General features: G+C 38.6%; 3 protein-coding genes across 4 annotated transcripts; 1 reads left to right on the forward strand and 2 right to left on the reverse strand.

Moving 5' to 3' along the window:
• LOC104781777 lies at positions 8,639-12,468 on the reverse strand. 2 transcript variants are annotated; one of them, XM_010506519.2, is made up of 6 exons: positions 11,826-12,468; positions 11,568-11,687; positions 11,394-11,452; positions 9,717-11,288; positions 9,504-9,624; positions 8,639-9,401 (listed from the first exon to the last, which is right to left on the reverse strand). In XM_010506519.2, exons 2-6 carry the CDS (start codon positions 11,674-11,676, stop codon positions 8,797-8,799), a joined length of 2,466 nt encoding a protein of 821 aa, XP_010504821.1. In that variant the 5' UTR covers positions 11,677-11,687; positions 11,826-12,468; the 3' UTR covers positions 8,639-8,796. The 2 variants fall into 2 exon arrangements, with proteins under 2 accessions (XP_010504821.1, XP_010504820.1); XM_010506518.2 differs by having other exon boundaries at positions 9,504-9,627; positions 11,826-12,466.
• LOC104781778 (ribosomal L1 domain-containing protein 1-like) lies at positions 13,822-15,468 on the forward strand. Its single transcript, XM_010506520.2, has one exon. The coding sequence runs from the start codon at positions 13,881-13,883 to the stop codon at positions 15,234-15,236; it is 1,356 nt and encodes a 451-aa protein (XP_010504822.1). The 5' UTR covers positions 13,822-13,880; the 3' UTR covers positions 15,237-15,468.
• On the reverse strand, positions 15,751-18,167 carry LOC104781779 (plant cysteine oxidase 5). The gene is made up of 6 exons (XM_010506522.1): positions 18,060-18,167; positions 17,293-17,552; positions 16,950-17,095; positions 16,681-16,834; positions 16,383-16,586; positions 15,751-16,116 (listed from the first exon to the last, which is right to left on the reverse strand). The coding sequence occupies exons 2-6, from the start codon at positions 17,393-17,395 to the stop codon at positions 15,995-15,997; spliced, it is 729 nt and encodes a 242-aa protein (XP_010504824.1). The 5' UTR covers positions 17,396-17,552; positions 18,060-18,167; the 3' UTR covers positions 15,751-15,994.

Raw genomic sequence — 18,534 nt, forward strand, 5'->3', positions numbered from 1 at the left:
CATTGCCAATTTCCTTGATGCCTATAGTTATATCAACCCCTACTTATCCCATAAGAGGAATATAGTAGATAAAAGAAGGAAATCCTAGAGACCAAAATATTGACAAATGAGACGCACACTTCATTCATTTACCAGTCGCCCTTAATCTGGAGGTCATTCGATCTGCGTTCACAGAAACGAAAAAATGGTAAATAAAAACTATGATGGTATCGAAAAAACGGAAATAAAGAAGGCGGGGATTTCAATGAATTCAGTTAACAATTTCAAATGCATAAATACAAAGATTACAGAAAGAAGAAACTAGTTGCACTTGTTTTCTCATATCACACAACCTAACTGGTACAATTGCCAACTAGAGGAAAATTCAAAATCACACCACTTCAACGATGTGTGGATTAGTCAAACTACTAGACTTTCGATGCTTTTGCATCCAAAAAGACCAGCTTCTGTCTCATATGATTGAAGCTATTCCGATCTCTTCAAAATCTAGGGGGAACAAAAAAAAATCTAAATGATCAAAATCCTAAATGTCTCAGTGGATTCACAAAAATGTGATACTCGCTATGGAATTAAGTATCATAGAAGGAACAAGAAGACTTGAGAAGCTTCTTTTGCCGACTTACTTCTATTTCCTTTTTAGATTCAATTATGGTTTTGGCAATCTTACTTAATTAACAGTTAAGAGTAGGTTGTAAGGTTCTTATAAAAAGGGGACTCAAACATGAATAAAGGATAACTTCCAAGCATTAACCTTATTCTCAAGAGAGACTAGGGTTAAGGGAAGCTTAAGCTTTACGATCCCCTGTTTTCTAGTTGTTCCTCTGTTTTCTAGCTAACTAACGACGGGTCCTATTACTAGATCTGTATCAAAGGCTAAAGCTCATAACATCTTGGTATCAGAGCAGAGCGATCCAATGGGAGATGGAGCTTTGACAACATCCCAGTTCGAGCAACTTAAGCAGCTAATTAGCACAGAGATCGACAAGAAACTCAGTCCGCTGCAAGCTGTGATGGAAGAACTAAAAGATGCTTCAGCCTCACAACAAACTGCGATTGAGATGACAAGCGCAGACCAGCAGGAGGCGAGAGAACAAACTAAGTCCATGTTTGAAGAAATCCGGGAAGAACAAGCCAAAATCAGAGAAGAGAGGAAGGCGGAGAAGGAAGAATTTGCTCAAACAGTCCAGTCACTGACTTTGGGGCTGAGAGACGACGATGTAGAGGAAGCAAAAGAGTCAGCTTCTGTATCGAAGCTGAAACTGAAGGCAAGCAACCCCGAGGTCGGTGTACTGAGCAGAGAACATCATAGTACTCCTTCTGGTGGACCTTGGGCAAGACGTTCAGTTGGAAGAGAGCGGGGGCATCGGTTGACAGACGGTGGTGGTGAGTGGTCTGTGAGACAGATTGGGGACAATTATGAGGAAGAAAAAGCTGGATCCTTGAAGGGTGATTTCAGGGTACATAAAAACGCTAATGGGAGGAGTAAAGAGGAGAAAATTGTGGTGCCTCCATCCAAGATGGAATTTCCACCCTATGATGGTTCGACCAATGCCGTCGAGTGGCTGCAGAAGTGTGAGGATTATTTCGATGATCAAGGGATATACAATGATGATGCGAAGGTGCGCCAAGCAACCTTTGTTCTAACAGGAAAGGCACATAATTGGTACAACAATGTGCGGAGACTAGTTGCTCGTCGACTAGGCTGGACAGAGTTTAAGAGGACCTGCAAGAGTAGATTTGGCCGAGCAGATGCAGTTAATCCTGTTGGAGAACTGTGTAACTTACGACAAACCGGCACAATAGATGAATATTGTGAGCAGTTTGAGGCGTGTTTGGGAAGACAAACAAAGTTGACCGGAGACCAACAACTTTGGCAGTTTTGTGCAGGCTTAACTGACTCTTTGAGGAAAGAGGTGGAATATTTGAGGCCAGAAACAATTTTTGAAGCTATGGAGTACGCAAGAGACAATGAGTCTAAGATTGAAGGAGACAAAAGAACCCGGACATTTGGAGGACATTTGGCTCCCATAACACGTTATTCTGGCCCTATGACAAGACCCGCCGGGGTGGGACAGCGCGGAGTAACAAACCGAGAGGGTGACGACGCAAAGGAGCGGCAAACCGGTTCTAAGCAAAATAATACAAAGCCTCCTTGGAAGAAGCTTACTAATTCGGAGATGGCAGAAAGGAGAGCCAAGGGACTTTGTTTTAATTGCGAGGAATTATATGCTCCAGGTCATGCATGTAAACCGGTGTTATTCCACATATGGCCAGTTGAGGTTGGCGAGGAGCCAAAGGACAGTCCGCTTGATGAAGAGATGGAAATCTCTTTACGTGCGATGAAAGGAGAACAAAATGACAAAACTTTTCAGGTGAATGCAAAAATTGCCGATGGAACAGGCTGGATCTTGTTAGATACGGGAAGCACACATAATTTCATAAAAAGTAGTGTGGCTGAAAAATTGGGAATTCCAATGCAGAAAAAAACTGGACGAGTAGTTTCAGTAGCAGATGGTGGTAAATGTCAAGTTGATGGGTTTTGTAAAGATCTAGCAATGACGGTCCAAGGGCATCATTTTGTGGCTGATTGTTTTGCGATACCACTCAGTGGCTTTGATGTGGTATTGGGGATACGTTGGTTGAATGCTTTAGGGCGTGTTATGTGGGATGGTCCAGCAAGAACGATAGAATTTGATCATCAAGGAACAATGATTACGTGGAAAAGTGAAACGAACAATAGAAGAGAGCAAGATGCCAGTTTAAACACCATTGGTAGCAATAAAACCCTTGACGATTGGTTTGAAGAAGAAGAGGAGATATTTTTAACCCATGGGGATAATGATGATAAGATCTCGAGAAAAAAGACAGCACAGGAGGCAACATCGGTTTTGGTTCCAAGAACATCAGCTGGGTTTGAAGGATTGTTACGGGAATTTGGAGACTTATATACTAAGCCAACGGGGCTTCCACCGCAGAGATCGTGTGATCATAGAATCAGTCTCCTACAAGGGACTAATCCAGTTGCAGTTCGACCTTACCGCTATCCACATTTGTTAAAAGATGAGATTGAAAAGCAATGCACGAAAATGCTTAAAAGTGGAGTCATTCGGCCAAGCTCTTCTCCTTTTTCTTCCCTAGTATTGTTGGTAAAAAAATCTGATGGGACTTGGAGATTTTGCATTGATTACAGGGAATTGAACAAGGTCACGGTTAAAGATAAATTTCCAATTCCTATCGTAGATGAGCTCCTAGATGAGCTACACGGAGCGCGTTTCTTCACAAAGTTGGACCTCACATCGGGCTATCACCAAGTTCGAATTTTTGAAGGGGACATTGGCAAAACAGCATTTCGAACACATCATGGGCATTATGAATTCTTGATGATGCCTTTTGGACTCTCTAATGCACCGTCAACTTTCCAAAGCCTCATGAATTCGGTGTTTCAAGGTGTACTCAAAAAATTTGTCCTTGTATTTTTTGATGACATTCTTAACTACATCACTACTTTGGATGACCATTTACAACATGTCCGCACTGTTTTTGAGCTCCTACGAAGACATACGTTGTTCTTAAAACGTTCCAAGTGTTCATTTGAACAGACCGAAGTTGGGTACTTAGGACACGTTATTTCTTGTGATGGAGTAAGAGTCGACATGACTAAGGTTGCCGCCGTTCGCGACTGGCCACGACCAATGTCTACAAAAGCTGTGCGAGGATTTCTAGGGTTGTCTGGCTACTATAAGAAGTTTATACAAGACTACGGAATTATGGCTACTCCATTGACAAACATTCTGCGGAAAACAGGGTTTCTTTGGAATGAAGAGGCCGAAATAGCATTTACAACATTGAAACACGTTTTGTCCGAAGCACCGGTGTTGGCATTGCCAGATTTTACCAAGGACTTTGTGGTGGAATGTGATGCTTCGGGAAGTGGGATTGGAGCTGCTCTTCATCAACATGGACACCCAATAGCATTTTTTAGTCGCAAGCTGGCCGAACGCCACAACAAGCTAGCTGCTTACGAGAGAGAGCTTATTGGTCTTGCAAAGGCAGTCATTCATTGGCGACCATACTTATGGGGACGACGGTTTATTATACGAACTGATCATTACAGTCTTAAGTTCATACTTGAACAACGCTTATCAACAACACCACAAATTCACTGGATAAGTAAGTTGTTGGGGTTTGACTTTACAGTTGAATTTCGTTCAGGTAAATCAAATAAGGCTGCAGATGCCTTGTCATGACGGAGTGAGAATGAAGTTGAGGGAGAATGTGTTGTTTATGCGATACAAGGGTCTGGCTCAGGAATTCTTGAACGATTAAAAGCTGAAGTTGCAGCCCAACCTCACCTCGCTGAAATTCGTGATAAGATAATACGAGGAGAGCTTCCTCGTGAATGGGAGGCTAGAGAAGGGCTGATTTTTTTTAAGGGCAGAGTATATATCTCGCCTGAATCAACCTTGGTCCGTGATGTGGTATCCGGATTTCACAACTTTGGTCATGAGGGGGTTCAAAAAACCATGGATCGAATTCGACGAGATTTTTACTGGAAAGGGTGGAAGAGGACTGTTCAAGATTTTGTGAGGGAGTGTCAAATTTGCCAACGAAACAAGTGGGAAACATTACAACCTGGTGGATTGCTACAACCACTTCAGGTTCCCACGCAAGTTTGGTTGGATATTTCTATGGATTTCGTGGAAGCTTTGCCTAAAGTTTTTGGGAAGACAGTGATCTTAGTAGTAGTTGATCGTTTCTCAAAATATGCTCACTTCATTGCTCTCAGTCATCTGTATATTGCTAGCTCTGTAGCACAAGTATTTTTCCGCGACATTGTGCGCTTACATGGTATTCCTGAGACCATCGTGACTGATCGTGATAAAGTATTTCGAAGCCTATTTTGGCGAGAATTGTGGAGATTAATGGGAACGGAATTGTGTTTCACAACGGCATATCGACCTCAGTCCGATGGGCAAACGGAAATTGTTAATCGGACCATGGAAATGTATCTTCGTTGTTTAACAGGTGATGCTCCACGTGACTGGCTTAGTTGGCTTCCTTGGGTTGAATATTGCTATAATACGTCATTTCATACCGGGCTGAAGTCAACGCCATTTCGAGTAGTATATGGGAGGGAGCCTCCACGTCTCCTAGATTATGCGGGAGGTGGTATCCGAGTGGAAGCAGTTGATGTCGCGTTGGAACAGCGAGATGAATTCCTAGCATTGGCAAGAGAACGACTTCTTGAAGCTCAGCAGCGGATGAAGCTCACGTATGATAACCATCATCGGTTTGTTGAGTTTCAGGTGGGAGATTGGGTGTGGCTCAAATTACAACCATATCGACAGTTGACAGTCTCTAAGAAGGCTTACACAAAACTATCTCCAAAATTTTATGGTCCTTTTGAAGTTGCAGCTCGTATCGGAACAGTTTCTTACCGTTTATACCTTCCGGAGGGATCAAAAATTCATGATGTGTTCCATGTTTCTCTTCTGAAGGGTCATAAAGGGGAACGACCTGACGTCGTCACTCCTTTACCTCCGGTTTTGCAGGGACGGCTGGCTCCAACCAAGCCACACAAACTGGTCAAGGCACGTAGGAGAGGTGATGTTAGGCAAGTGCTGGTCAAATGGACTAAGGATGCAGAAGATGAGGCAACTTGGGAGGATGCGGCCAAACTCATTGAAGCATATCCAGAATTGGAGCTTGAGGACAAGCTCCTAGTGGAGGAGGAGAGTAATGATACTCGCTATGGAATTAAGTATCATAGAAGGAACAAGAAGACTTGAGAAGCTTCTTTTGCCGACTTACTTCTATTTCCTTTTTAGATTCAATTATGGTTTTGGCAATCTTACTTAATTAACAGTTAAGAGTAGGTTGTAAGGTTCTTATAAAAGGGGACTCAAACATGAATAAAGGATAACTTCCAAGCATTAACCTTATGCTCAAGAGAGACTAGGGTTAAGGGAAGCTTAAGCTTTAGGATCCCCTGTTTTCTAGTTGTTCCTCTGTTTTCTAGCTAACTAACGACCGGTCCTATTACTAGATCTGTATCAAAGGCTAAAGCTCATAACAAAATGATTCCTTATGAGCCAAAAACACAAAACAAGAAGCGGAAATTAAAAAGTTAAAGAAAAGGAAACCATCAGCATTTCAATTAAGAAGAAGAGAATCTCACTCTCATAATCCAATAGCACTCTCAAGTCAACGACAGAATCTGAGTAATTGAATAGAGCAAACCATCAAAATCCCTAGGTACTAAAATATCCACAATTCTGCATAAATTTACTCCCGTATATAGAGCAGTTCATAAAGTGCGATCTACACAGCAACTTCCCAGTTTCAACGCCAAAGCAATCCTAACGCAAAAACCCACCAAACTTTTAAAAACCGATACGACTATCTAGAAAACCCCACCTAAGACCGATCCAATACATAGCACGAAATGTCACAAACATAAAAACCAAACGAAATCACAATTCCAAAGATGAGCATTTAAATTAAAAAAAAAAAAAAAGTAGAAAAGGGTTTTTTGTAAAATCACCGTAATCAGATCCACGCATTCAAATTCCGATCGAACTCCCGATTCGAATAAATATAAACGAAATCAAACTGCATAAAACGACGAACTCGATCTCACTGTGAAGAATCCCGATCAAAAGCAACAAAGAGCTATGAGTTTCACACACACACATACATACACACAAAACAATCAGAGAGAGAGAGAGAGCATATATGTATGTGTGTGCTTTTTTTTTGAATATATAAGAACTATTACAATTGGGATATTATTATACAGTGGTTTTTAGATTTTGATTTTGAGGGACCAAAAGAGAGAGAGAGAGAGAGTGATGGGATATTTAGGAAAGGAGAGGAAGAAGAAGAAGAAGAAGAGAGACGACGAGTGACCCCCAACAAAACAAGTGACGATGGCCAAGTCACGTGCTAAGTTGATGAGTCACGTGTCATAAAGTAGATGCACCTCTCTCCGATAGACAGCTGGCAGCTCTCGTGAATTACCACCGTCGCTTCTCTTTTTTTTGATTGGCGGTGGTAGTAGTAGCAATCTTATGCATCTTTTTACTCTCTTTTTTTTTTTTTTGGTTAATACATAAATTTTATAAAAAGAAGAATAATTAGCACATACATTAGGTATATTTTTTAGTTTTTTTTGACAACACATACTGATATTTATTTTAATCTTATTAAAAGTGAGATGGTCTTTATTCATTGAACGTAGTGGACCTTAATTAATTACTCAAAATACTAATAAAGAATGTACTTTGATCGAGTTCGGATTTTTTTAAATTGTTCTCATACTTTCCCTATTATTATGATTCTTTTGTTACAAAAAAAAAACAAATGAAACTACTTTTGCAAAACAAAGAAGAAATGAACAGCATATACTGATCACAAGTGAATAAAAAATGATCCCACGATATTGAAAAAACAAAAAAAAAACATAGAGGAGGGTTAAACAAATGTGAGAAACAGAACCTATTACTTTTAAATTTAATGACGTACTGATGATGATGACTATTTGTTGTGCAATTATGGCAAATTTAGTTTTGAAAAATTTAGAGAAAATTTAAATAAAAGTGGATCACGTCAAGGTCAATTAGATTTGAAGGAAAAAAAAAATTGCACGTGGAACATTATCATCGAATCTATTCCTTTTGTTCTTTTTTTCCTTTTTCCCCGGTTAATGTTTTTTGTTTAGCCAAAGTTAAATATTCTTCGAATAATTCTGATAACCAGCTAATTAAAACGAAAATAAATTTTCATGTTTACAACCCCATTTTAACCATCTTTTGAAGAAAAAAAATGTTTTGCTACCAAAGTACAACTATTAGCAAACCTAAAAATATTTAAAATCTATTTAATATTTTTATCCGTATCTATGTTTTTGTTTAATTATAGATAGATCATAGATATAATGGGTTTTGATGATAAAAAGAATATAAAATTTGATGATGAAACTAGTCAAATGGATGTGATAATTATAGGGATAATATTTTCGGTAAAACACTATATTAATTTCTATCAAGAAAATATATTTTTAAAAAACGTTGGAAATTTTAAGAATATACTGAAAATAATAATAAGGATTAAAATTTGTCCAAAAGAACCAAAAAAACACACCATCTAAATTTGGTTGTATTTCTTCTATTTTTTATTCAAGTTGTTTTTCACAGACTAAATGGCTTCAAAATCAATTGTATTTTAACTTTATTCAATCATCAATATAACAACATCACTTTCGACCATAAAAAACACACACACCATCTAAAATCTATTTTTATCTCCGGTAATAATTCTTTTTGGCAATTAATGAGGAAATTGTTTCATCAACCCAATTTATAAGCCGAAAGAAGATGAGAAACGCAAGTGGTGGTGCCCACGTCATTTTGCCACCGTCACCTTGACTCTATATAAAAAATTCATTAAACCTCTAACATGATTTTAATAAAATCAGTTAGTATTTCATAACCTTTTTAGTTGAAGCCTGAAAGTAAAGGGATGTGTATTTTACATAATTAACCCTATAAGATTTTAACCACGTCTCGTTAAATTGAGGACTAAGTAGTAAACATGCTATACTAATAACTGGTTTGTTCTGTTAAACCGAATCCAAAAATGAAAAAATAAAGAACCAGTTTCGGCTATTGATTAGATGAAGATCAAACAAATGGTAGAGTGACACGTCTTCTTTAGCCGCCGTATATGCTGACCACTTTACTTCATCCAGACAATTTCAGAATCACAAGAAGCTTCTTAAAAAAAAGACAATACAGGTTACAACGACTGTTTAAAAACACTACTATTAGAGAAAAGATCACTAACTAAATCATCAACCAAAGCCGAAACAATCTCTCCTTCAATATCAATGCCTTCCTCAAACATCTCTCTTTCGTAACCAATCCACTTCCCTTCGAAACAGCTCATGTCATGATCCACAAGCTCGTCGATCATCATCTCTCTCATCTTCTTCAACCCTTTTACTTCTCTGTTCAGTTCTTCAGCCAACAGATCTCTATGTTCCAACAAAATCCCACCTGACATCATCATCTCTTTGCAGGTTCCAATTAACATCCTTTCAAATTTCACCGCTAAGCACTCATTCACACATTCGAAAAGTGCCTTTCTTTCTGTCTTCGTTGACATCGCAGCTCCTCGAGAGCGTTCCATTTCATCAAAGAGGCTCGAGGGTAATAATGATTCATTAGTGATTGTCCCTGAGGCCAAGTCTTGAAACATGAGCTGCCCAGAGTTGAGTATCTCGGTTATGTACTCGAGCTCCCAATCGAGTGTTGATGAATCTGTTTCATCTAACGTGTGCTGGGACTCGTTTGATGATGATACCCAAGTGAGCTCTTGATCTGATGAACTCTGTTTCATGCCTGAAATTACCAACAACATTAAGCTTATTTAGCTGCCAATCAAACCAATTCCCTACTAAGACTATTTGGTGTGAATTCAGACATAAATTCACAAAGACATACCATATTCTCTGTCATGTCTGCAATCTGAGATACTCTTGCTGCAGGAGAGTGCAAAATCATCGGCTTCTGTAAGAGTGGTAATGCTGCTAACGTCTTGTTCTTCTCCCTGTATCATCTTCTTCTTCTTTAAGGAAAAAAAGATAAGATTTTCTTAGAGACTGGTAAAGCATTTGATATAATAGAATAGTGAAGCTGCAGTTGATCGAAACTAACCTGGACTTTCTGGTTGTTGTTATAGAAGGAAGTGCAGTCAGAAACAGTTTCACTCTCTGTTACAACTTTATCAAGACTGATATGAGTCAATTCACTATATTTTGATGGCGATGAAACCATCCCATTCGCTCTATCCTTTGAAATGGAACTCAAAGACTCTTCTTGGATCAAACTAGAGCTAGATGATTCAATCTTCGAGGTCAACTCCCTGAGCTTTTGCTCCAAAAGAGCGTTTAAAGAGTCACCTCCTATCACATTGAACTTCACAGCAGAGTCTGCATCTTGTTTGGTTCCTTGTGAATGAGATGATAAACCTTTGATCGAAGATGAGAAAGTAAAAGATATCACATCCATGTCCCTTTTCTGATCATCTTTACTCATACTCGAGTCTCCATCACTGGAAATGTTATATTTTATCGACTTTTCAGCCTTTTTGATCCGCTTATCTTCATAAATTACCGACTCTTGCACTCCATTCCGTGGCTTTTTGTTTCGAGGAAGACTCTTTTTGCGGGATAAAGGTAAAGAAGTGGGCTTTTCTGCTGATGCCATAGTAAATCCAGGACTCTTCGATGTAGTTCCACTTTCCACAATAACCTTATTTACTACTTTGTTCATTACTTTCCTGGATTGCTGATTGTCTCTGCAGTTCTGCTTCTGGTGGTTCTGCTTAAGCACATTCTTCCCTGTGCTCAAGGAAGATCCTTTGATACTGTCTTGGCTTCTAACTGCCCTATTCTTTGCTTCCACTTTCTCCTTTTGTCCCGTAGACATCCTCTTGTTGCCACTTGAGGACGTAGTTGAGCTGTCTTGCTTTTTATTACTACTGGCCTTTGCTTGCGCAGAGAAAGAAGGTGGCTTCACTTCACCTTTCAACCCATCACAACTGCTTTTCCCCAATACTGTAGTTTTCTTCTCGTTTTGATCTCCTCTTAGGTACCTACTGTTGCGAGTATCATTAGAAGATATTTGAGGAACTGAACTTGACGCTTTCTGTGCAGCTTCTAGTTTCTCTTTCAAATCTCGAATCCTCAATGGAACTGGCGAAGAAGAATCTGAAGATGACACCACCCGTGTTCTTGCAATCATCCGCGGACTTTGCTCCATCATTCGTGAAGCAGCTTCCATTACATAAGCAGGGTTCCTAGATGGAACAAATCCAGGGTTCCTTATTGGAGACAAGAGCTTGTTGTGAGTGACAGAGATCGGTTTAGCTGATCTTGGGGGTAAGGTTTCGGTTTGAAACCGCTCAATCATCCGCTTACGAGGCCCTTTACTCGTTCTTGAATCCAAATGGTCCCAAGAACCGCCATCGAACCCACTCTGATGATCAACATTAGCATCCCAAGTGCTTGCCTGGCGGGAGGATCTGAGAAAGTATGGATCAAGATCAGGATTAACCCGTGGTTCCAAAACGTTTGGTAGAGGCAAACCCTCTAAACCCATAAGCCTGGCTACCACACTCGGTGCTTTAACCACATTTCCATCATCACTAGTTACAGATGAAGCACAACAGCTCGAGTCACTTCTCGGGTTGTAAGTTGAGTTCTTGACAGATTGATCAACCTCAAACTGTTAAAACAGAATCACACCACACACCAGAGAACACAATAAGTTCATGTCTAACAAATGAAGCATTGCATAAAACAAGGAAAATAGTATTGAGCAAAGGCTTACAACAGAATGCGGCGTAATAGAGGGATTTTGAACATTCTCTTTTGCTTGCTTTGATTCTTCTGTATATATATAAAAAAGAAACTTTAGATTAATTGAACTGCATTACCTTAACTTATATATATATATACAACAAACATTTATATGGATAGAAAACAAAAAGAATGAAGACCAAACCAGAGAGTTGGGAGATGTTGGACGAGAAAAGCTTCTTCCTGGATTTGCCATGCCAATCAAACAGATTAAGAAACGCTCCTCTAGGTCTTTTCCTCTCAACAAAGTCCATCTTAATTCCACCTATGAGATCACAAAAACTGAGTCAGTTTCAATGAAATGTACTTACAAGACACTGGATCCCATCATAACAACATCAGACAAAACCCAAAAAAAGACCAAAATTTAAAGGAAATTAGATCAGGAATGAAATAATTTTACCTCTCTCAGTTTCTATCTTTCTCAGAATGCCAAAGATCTCATTTTTTTTTTTTTTTTATGTTACTAATGGATCAATTGAGTGAGTGTAATTTGCAGAAACCCTTATGGAAGATAACCAAATTCAGCGAAATGAGAACCCAGATGTGTTTTTTTTTGCCAATTGGATCGAGCAGAATCGCAAAAAACTGTGGCGCTAGAAGATCTTCTTGCCTTAAAAATCAACTAAAGCTCTCCACTTTAATCTCTCTAGCTCACAATCGCACTGAAGAACAACAACGACGAAAACACACAAAAATGAGATTTAATCAAATCAGACAAAACAAATCAAAAGAGGAGAGTTGGGGGTTTTGCGTAATGGGTAAGATCAGGAAAGCTCAAAACAGATTCGAGATTGGGGATTTTTGGCAGTTGAGATTAGGGATTTGGGTAGTGAGCTAAAAAGAAGTATTGTAGAAGCAGCCAGAGACGTTTCTTTTTTAGAAAAGAGAGAGATAAGAAGAGTTTGAATTGAAATGACGACAGAGAGAGAGCCGTTGCAAAGATGAAGAGAGAGAGAGAGAAGACAAAGAGAGTTTTGAATTTAGGACACTGAAAGCTCCCTCCTTTAGGATATTGAAAGTGTTATGTTTTTTTTTTTCTTTACGAAAAAGGAAAAATAAAACTTTTTTTTACAACAACTATTTTGGCTTTTGTTAATAGCATGAACACATCTAATATAATGTAGCTTTGATAATGTTTTATATTTGGTATCCAATGCAGATCGAGATTGCTACTGTATATGCTTATATTTCAGTTTCTACTTTGAAACGTATGAGAGAATTTGAATTGGTTTAGGGGACAAAAAAAAAAAAAAAAAACATAATTTGAAAAAGGTCATAACGTTTCAATTTATCAGGTGTATAAAAATAAAGGCAAAGACTTTATTGTAAACAGTGCAGTCATTGTATAAGTATTCTATAATATTCATCTTTTTATAATCTTTTTAGTTCTTTTTTTGCTGCAATTAGTTTTGGGTCTCACACGGGCTCCACTTTCGTATGATTTTGAATATTTGTAATATGCTTCATTCTATTGTTCGATCACTTGAAAGCTAAAAACTTTTTCTTTAGTGTTTGGACTTTTGAGCTTACAAAATCAGAGTAAAAAAAGAAAAGAAAAAAGAGAGTAAATGAGTTGATGAAGGTTGTTGTGGTTGAGTTAGCGAATCCAAGGTAGAGCATATGAGAACGATGCCTGAGCAATTAGATGAAGCTGAGAGCCTTCACACACTTGGAGGAGACTTGAATCTCACAATGTAGCTACGATATATAATTATATATATATATATATCATACTAAACTTATTTTCACCCACACATATATATCATACTAAACTTATTTTCACCCACACATATATCCCAAAACATATATTCGCTGAGTAATACGAGTAGTTATAATTTGTTACAAACTAAATTATCCTAATAATTGAAAAATATAGTTTTAAACAGAGAATAAAAAGTTAAAGAGACAATGACAAAACACAAACAAACATGGTTGAAAGGTTGACTCATATAAATATTAGAATAAAATATTTCTGATTTGTGATTTCTAACAAAGAAGAATATTATTTTGAATGAAATATTTTTCAAAAAAAAAAAAAAACATTAATTTGGTGAATTTTTCCTTGACAAAAAAGTAGACAATTTTAAAATTTCCTAAACCACGGAATCCAACAAAATTATAAAGCGTCGTTCTCTATTCCCTCTTTTCATTTCCACATAGACTTTTAGATATTGATCATAGCATAGCATCATCAATCAAACAGCTTCTGCGTTGAAAAAGTCACATGGAAGATGTTTAAAAAAAAAACTACTAGGGACAAAAAACAAAATTCTTATATAAAATAATAAACTAAAAATAAGTTCAGCCCATATTTGTAAAAAGAAACAAAACGGGCCCAAAACTAAATGCCCATTTATTACCAGTGATAAATCCTAAAGTCATAGAGCTTTATTTTGGTCATCCTCCTCCTTAAACCCTAATTCTCTCTCTCTCGCTCTCTCCCCAAATCTCTCAAATGACCACCACAGAGTCGCCGCCGCCGCCGCAACAGACGGAGCAGCAACTTGTTCCCGCTTCGCAGACGTCAAGAGTGAGTCCCAAGACCGTTAGAAGCGCCATCGATGGTCTTATCAACTGGAGAAGCGAAAAATCAAAAACAGAGAAGCCTCAACTTCTCGAGCAAGACGAGGTACTCTACCTCTTCGTTACTCTGAAGAAGATTCCACAGACGAGCCGCACGAACGCTCATCGTATCCCTTTACCTCATCCTCTTATCAACCCGTCGGAATATTCCCCGGAGCTTTGTCTCATTATCGACGACAGACCTAAGAGTGGTCTCACCAAGGCTGATGTGATGAAGAAGATCAAATCGGAGAATATTCCGATCACGAAGGTTCTTAAGCTGTCAAAACTCAAGTCTGATTACAAGCCGTTCGAAGCTAAGAGGAAGCTCTGCGATTCGTACGACATGTTCTTCGCTGATCGGAGGATTCTTCCTCTTCTCCCGAGGTTGATTGGGAAGAAGTTCTTCGCCAGAAAGAAGATTCCGGTGGCGATTGATTTGCAGCACAAGAACTGGAAAGAGCAGATAGAGAAAGCTTGTGGTTCTGCTATGTTCTTCATGAGGACTGGGACGTGTTGTGTTGTTAAGGTTGGGAAATTGTCTATGGAGAGTAGTCAAATTGCTGAGAATGTGATGGCTACATTGAATGGAGTAGTTGAGATTTTGCCTAATAAGTGGAAATTCGTTAGGTCTTTGCATTTGAAGTTGTCTGAGAGTTTGGCATTGCCTATATATCAAGCTGTGCCTGATTTGAAGCTCAAAATCGATGCTTTTGGAAGTGGGAAGAATGTGGTTAAGGAGGAGAAGAAGGGTGAAGTTGAAGAAGTTGCTGATGATGCTAGCGAGAAGAGTGTTTCGGTTAAGGGTAAGAGGAAGAAGGGTATGATTCATGAGGTTAGGTATATGGATAGTAATATATCCGAGGTGCTTGATGAGGATGAGATTGGTGCTGATGAGGAGAAGAATGAGATTATTGTTGAGTCTGGGGATAAGGAGGAGAAGAAGATGAAGAAGAGGAAGAAGGAGGTCAGTGAGGTTGCAGAGAGTGTGAAGCCGGTGAAGAAAGCTGCCAAAGGGAACTTGAAACCAGAAGTTGAGAAACCGATGAAGAAGGCTGTCAAAGGGAAGTTGAAGCCAGAAGTTGAGAAACCGGTGAAGGTAGCAGTAGCGGCCAAGGGGAAGGTGAAACCAGATGTTGTGAAGCTGAGCAAGGATGTGTTAAAGGCGAAAAAGACTACAAAGATTGCCAAAGACGAGTCTGGTGGTGGATTGAAACCGAAGAGGAAGAAGAGTGTGCTTAGAAAATGAGGCAAGGGAAGATCTCGACTCTTTGCGTGTTTTGCCATTGAGTAATTTTGAGTATGATTTTATGTTTTTTCCTAGTTCTTATTACGTTTTGAGCCCTTTCATATCTTGTACTACTTCTGTGAAACATCGAACTGGTGAAAGTGGTTTGATGGTTTTGTGGAGGAAACATACTGTTAGCTTTTTAAGTACTTATTTAACGTTTTTCATTCCAAACAAAGCCTATTTATCTGGATTTTATTGCAGTAAGCTTTGTATCGATCGAGTTATGGTAGGTACTTACTCGATCAGTCGATCTTGATCTTCATCTCTTAGTGAATTTGCTCACCAAAGGTTAACACTTAAAAATCATCTCTCATACCAAAAATCTGCATGATTTTCTTGATTTATTCTTATGTGGCCAACAATAGAATTCAAGGTTGCTATGGTGTAGACAATTCAAGAAGGACAGGCAAAAAGATCAATGGAAACAAAATTATAGAAACTATATATGAAATTGTTTAAGTAGCATATAAAAAGGGACCAAAAAAATTATAATATTGAACTAGTAGTGAAATCATAAAGATTGTATGTGGTTAACATATTATCATACAACGAAATAAGCTGGAACTTAATGTGGTCACAAATATGTAAGAACCCGAGTTACCCGACCATTATGCAGCCAGCCTCTGAATGGTTTACCAATTATTCTCCCGAGTCCTGATGATATAAGCTCCTTTCTCTTTCTGCTCTTTTCTTATATGCTTAATTTTTTTGTAATCTCATTTTCTAATCACAGGACCTCTGTACGGAACTCTCCAGATCACAAAGCTATCAGGAGGTTGATACTCTTCGAGCCATGTAACATTTGAGATCACTTGTCCATTCATCACTTCAATCTCACCTGGTTTTTAAACATGATGTTTTCAACAACATTGCCATAGTAACAAAAATAAATTCATAAACCAAATCTGTTTAGCAATACAATCAAGTTATGAAGTGATTTGTTCCATGATATCTACATTTAAACTCTTATCTAATCAAGAACCTAGTGCTTTAACCCATGATTCCTCAACAAAGTGTTAGGAGTAGTAACAGTAAGAAATGAAGTCGCATTTTTAAGCAATTAAGTTATAAAGTGGTTTTCCTGTGAATTTTGTGTTATTATACCAGGTAAGTCTCGTATTGGGGATTTCCGGAAGTAGTTGCAGTGTCTGCCGTGAGTAGAAGAGTATGGAGGAGATAAGATGTCGAAGATTGCACAATGAGTAATGGCTTTAAAACAATGAATGTTGCCGCCGGTTGTTGGATATAGAGTGGTCGCTGGGGTAGGGGCAGTCATATCAGTATCCTTGACCAGTTTTGCAGGTCTTGCTATGAGTAAAAGGAAACAACAGATTACTCATTTTGAAATTATTCGCATAGCACGACGGATGTTACACTGGGGCAGTTTACATGTCGCTATTACCTTGTAATGGATCGTCTAGCTCTGATTGGTCAGGCTCAGCCCAATCATATGACTTCACGTGCATAGAACCATAAACAAGCTTGCTTAGCACTGTCATGCCTGGATGATTATGAAGTGGTATGATAGACCCAGGTGGCATGCAGAAAATTCCAATCTGACAAAATAATGATCAAAGCCTAGTAAGCAAGACAAGAAAAGCAAGAATCTTGCATTTCAGAACATTGTTTAGCTGCAGTTAACATGTGGAGCCTGAAAGAAAATTTGCTCACCGAGAAGCTGTCACACTCATGTAACTGAAGGTATTTTATAGCTGGCAGCGAATGATGGTTTCCATCACGCTCGTTCCCAGGACCAGGCCAGTTACGCACCAATTGTGCTTCCTGTTCGAGACCAACATCAGAAGGCTTGATTTTCTCTGAAATAATAAATAAAGGTATCAAGTATGTCCCGGTCCGCAAGTATTAAACCTGATAAACAACAACAGTAGTCTAATGATAACACAAGAGAGTGCGAAACCCAAAACTAGTACTGCAATTATGGGAGCAAGCAAGGTTGCAGACAGAGAAAGGAAGAAAATTTGCAAGACAGTGGATAAAAAAAATGAAGTCCTACCCAACATATTGCGAACCTTGTCTAAGGCCTCCTCAGACACAGGTCCATTGGATGAGAGAGATGCCTTGCAAGTATTGAAAAGCCTCTGAATATAATACGGCATGATACGAAAAAGGAAGCAAAAACTCCAAGTTCTTGAGTTGCGCAACACGGCTCTGGTCAAGCTTTGAGTTATCTAAAAACAAAGATGAACGGACGGTGTATCTGTTTCCAGTTTCAGCACCAGCGATCACCTTCTTCAATGATTCTCAAGCACTGCCCTGAAAGAAAAGAAAAAAAAAACAACAAATTTAACTTCATTATAGAGCTCCACAATCTAAACAAACAAATCTGAAAAAAAAACAGGTAAATGAACTCTGAGACTCTGACAAAGTTGTGTTTTTGATAAACTCTAACAAGTAAAGGATTAACCTTTGTTCTTACATATCGAATTCAAATTCACACTGCATCTGCCTAAGTGAGCTCAGACACATGTAAGAAAATATAATTTGCCAGGAATAGAATATTAGGTCAGTTATTTTGGCAAACTGAATCATAAACCAAACAGAATTGAATTGAACGGTGCCCAGAAGATTCTACCAATTCATTCAAACCTACAAATCACCAAAATTAGAAAACATAGTGGAACCAAGAGAAATGAATATTACGAGTTGAGTAGAAGAAGCTAAAACAAGAAGGAGAAGGAGATAATATAGAGATGACAAGGTGAGCTTCAATTTCAAAACATGGGTTAAGAGATATATATATATATACGGGGAGAGAGAGACCTTTCGAGCAGAAGAGTGAAAAATCCGAAGAAAGGCGAGAATCGGAGGAATAGAAACGATGATGGAAATGGTGTCTTGAGTCGGAGGAGGAGGAAGGAATCAGAATTTGATATTTTTGCTTTGTGAGTCACTTAAAAACGTTAAGTCTCACTCTCTCTCCCCGTACGTTTCAAAATAGTCAATTCCAACCCCCTTTTGCTTTTTTTTTTTGGTTCGAATCAATTCCATTCCACCTGCATATATTTTCTCTAGGACAAGAACAAACTACAACTTTATTTTATGGCCAACCAACATTTTACGCACGAGTATTAATTAATTCATTCTCGTGCGAGTTTCGAATGGTAATAAGTCGCCCTGGGCGTTCAGCATAAATGGGTTGTTCGGGTCGGGTTGTTTGGTTTTTTTCTAATTCGGGTTTTTTAAAATTTCACCGAATTGAAGTTAAATTGAAATACGGTTCGGTTCAGACAGTACT

Source organism: Camelina sativa, chromosome 4, assembly GCF_000633955.1.
Source record: "Camelina sativa cultivar DH55 chromosome 4, Cs, whole genome shotgun sequence".
NCBI classification, from domain to species: Eukaryota; Viridiplantae; Streptophyta; class Magnoliopsida; order Brassicales; family Brassicaceae; genus Camelina; species Camelina sativa.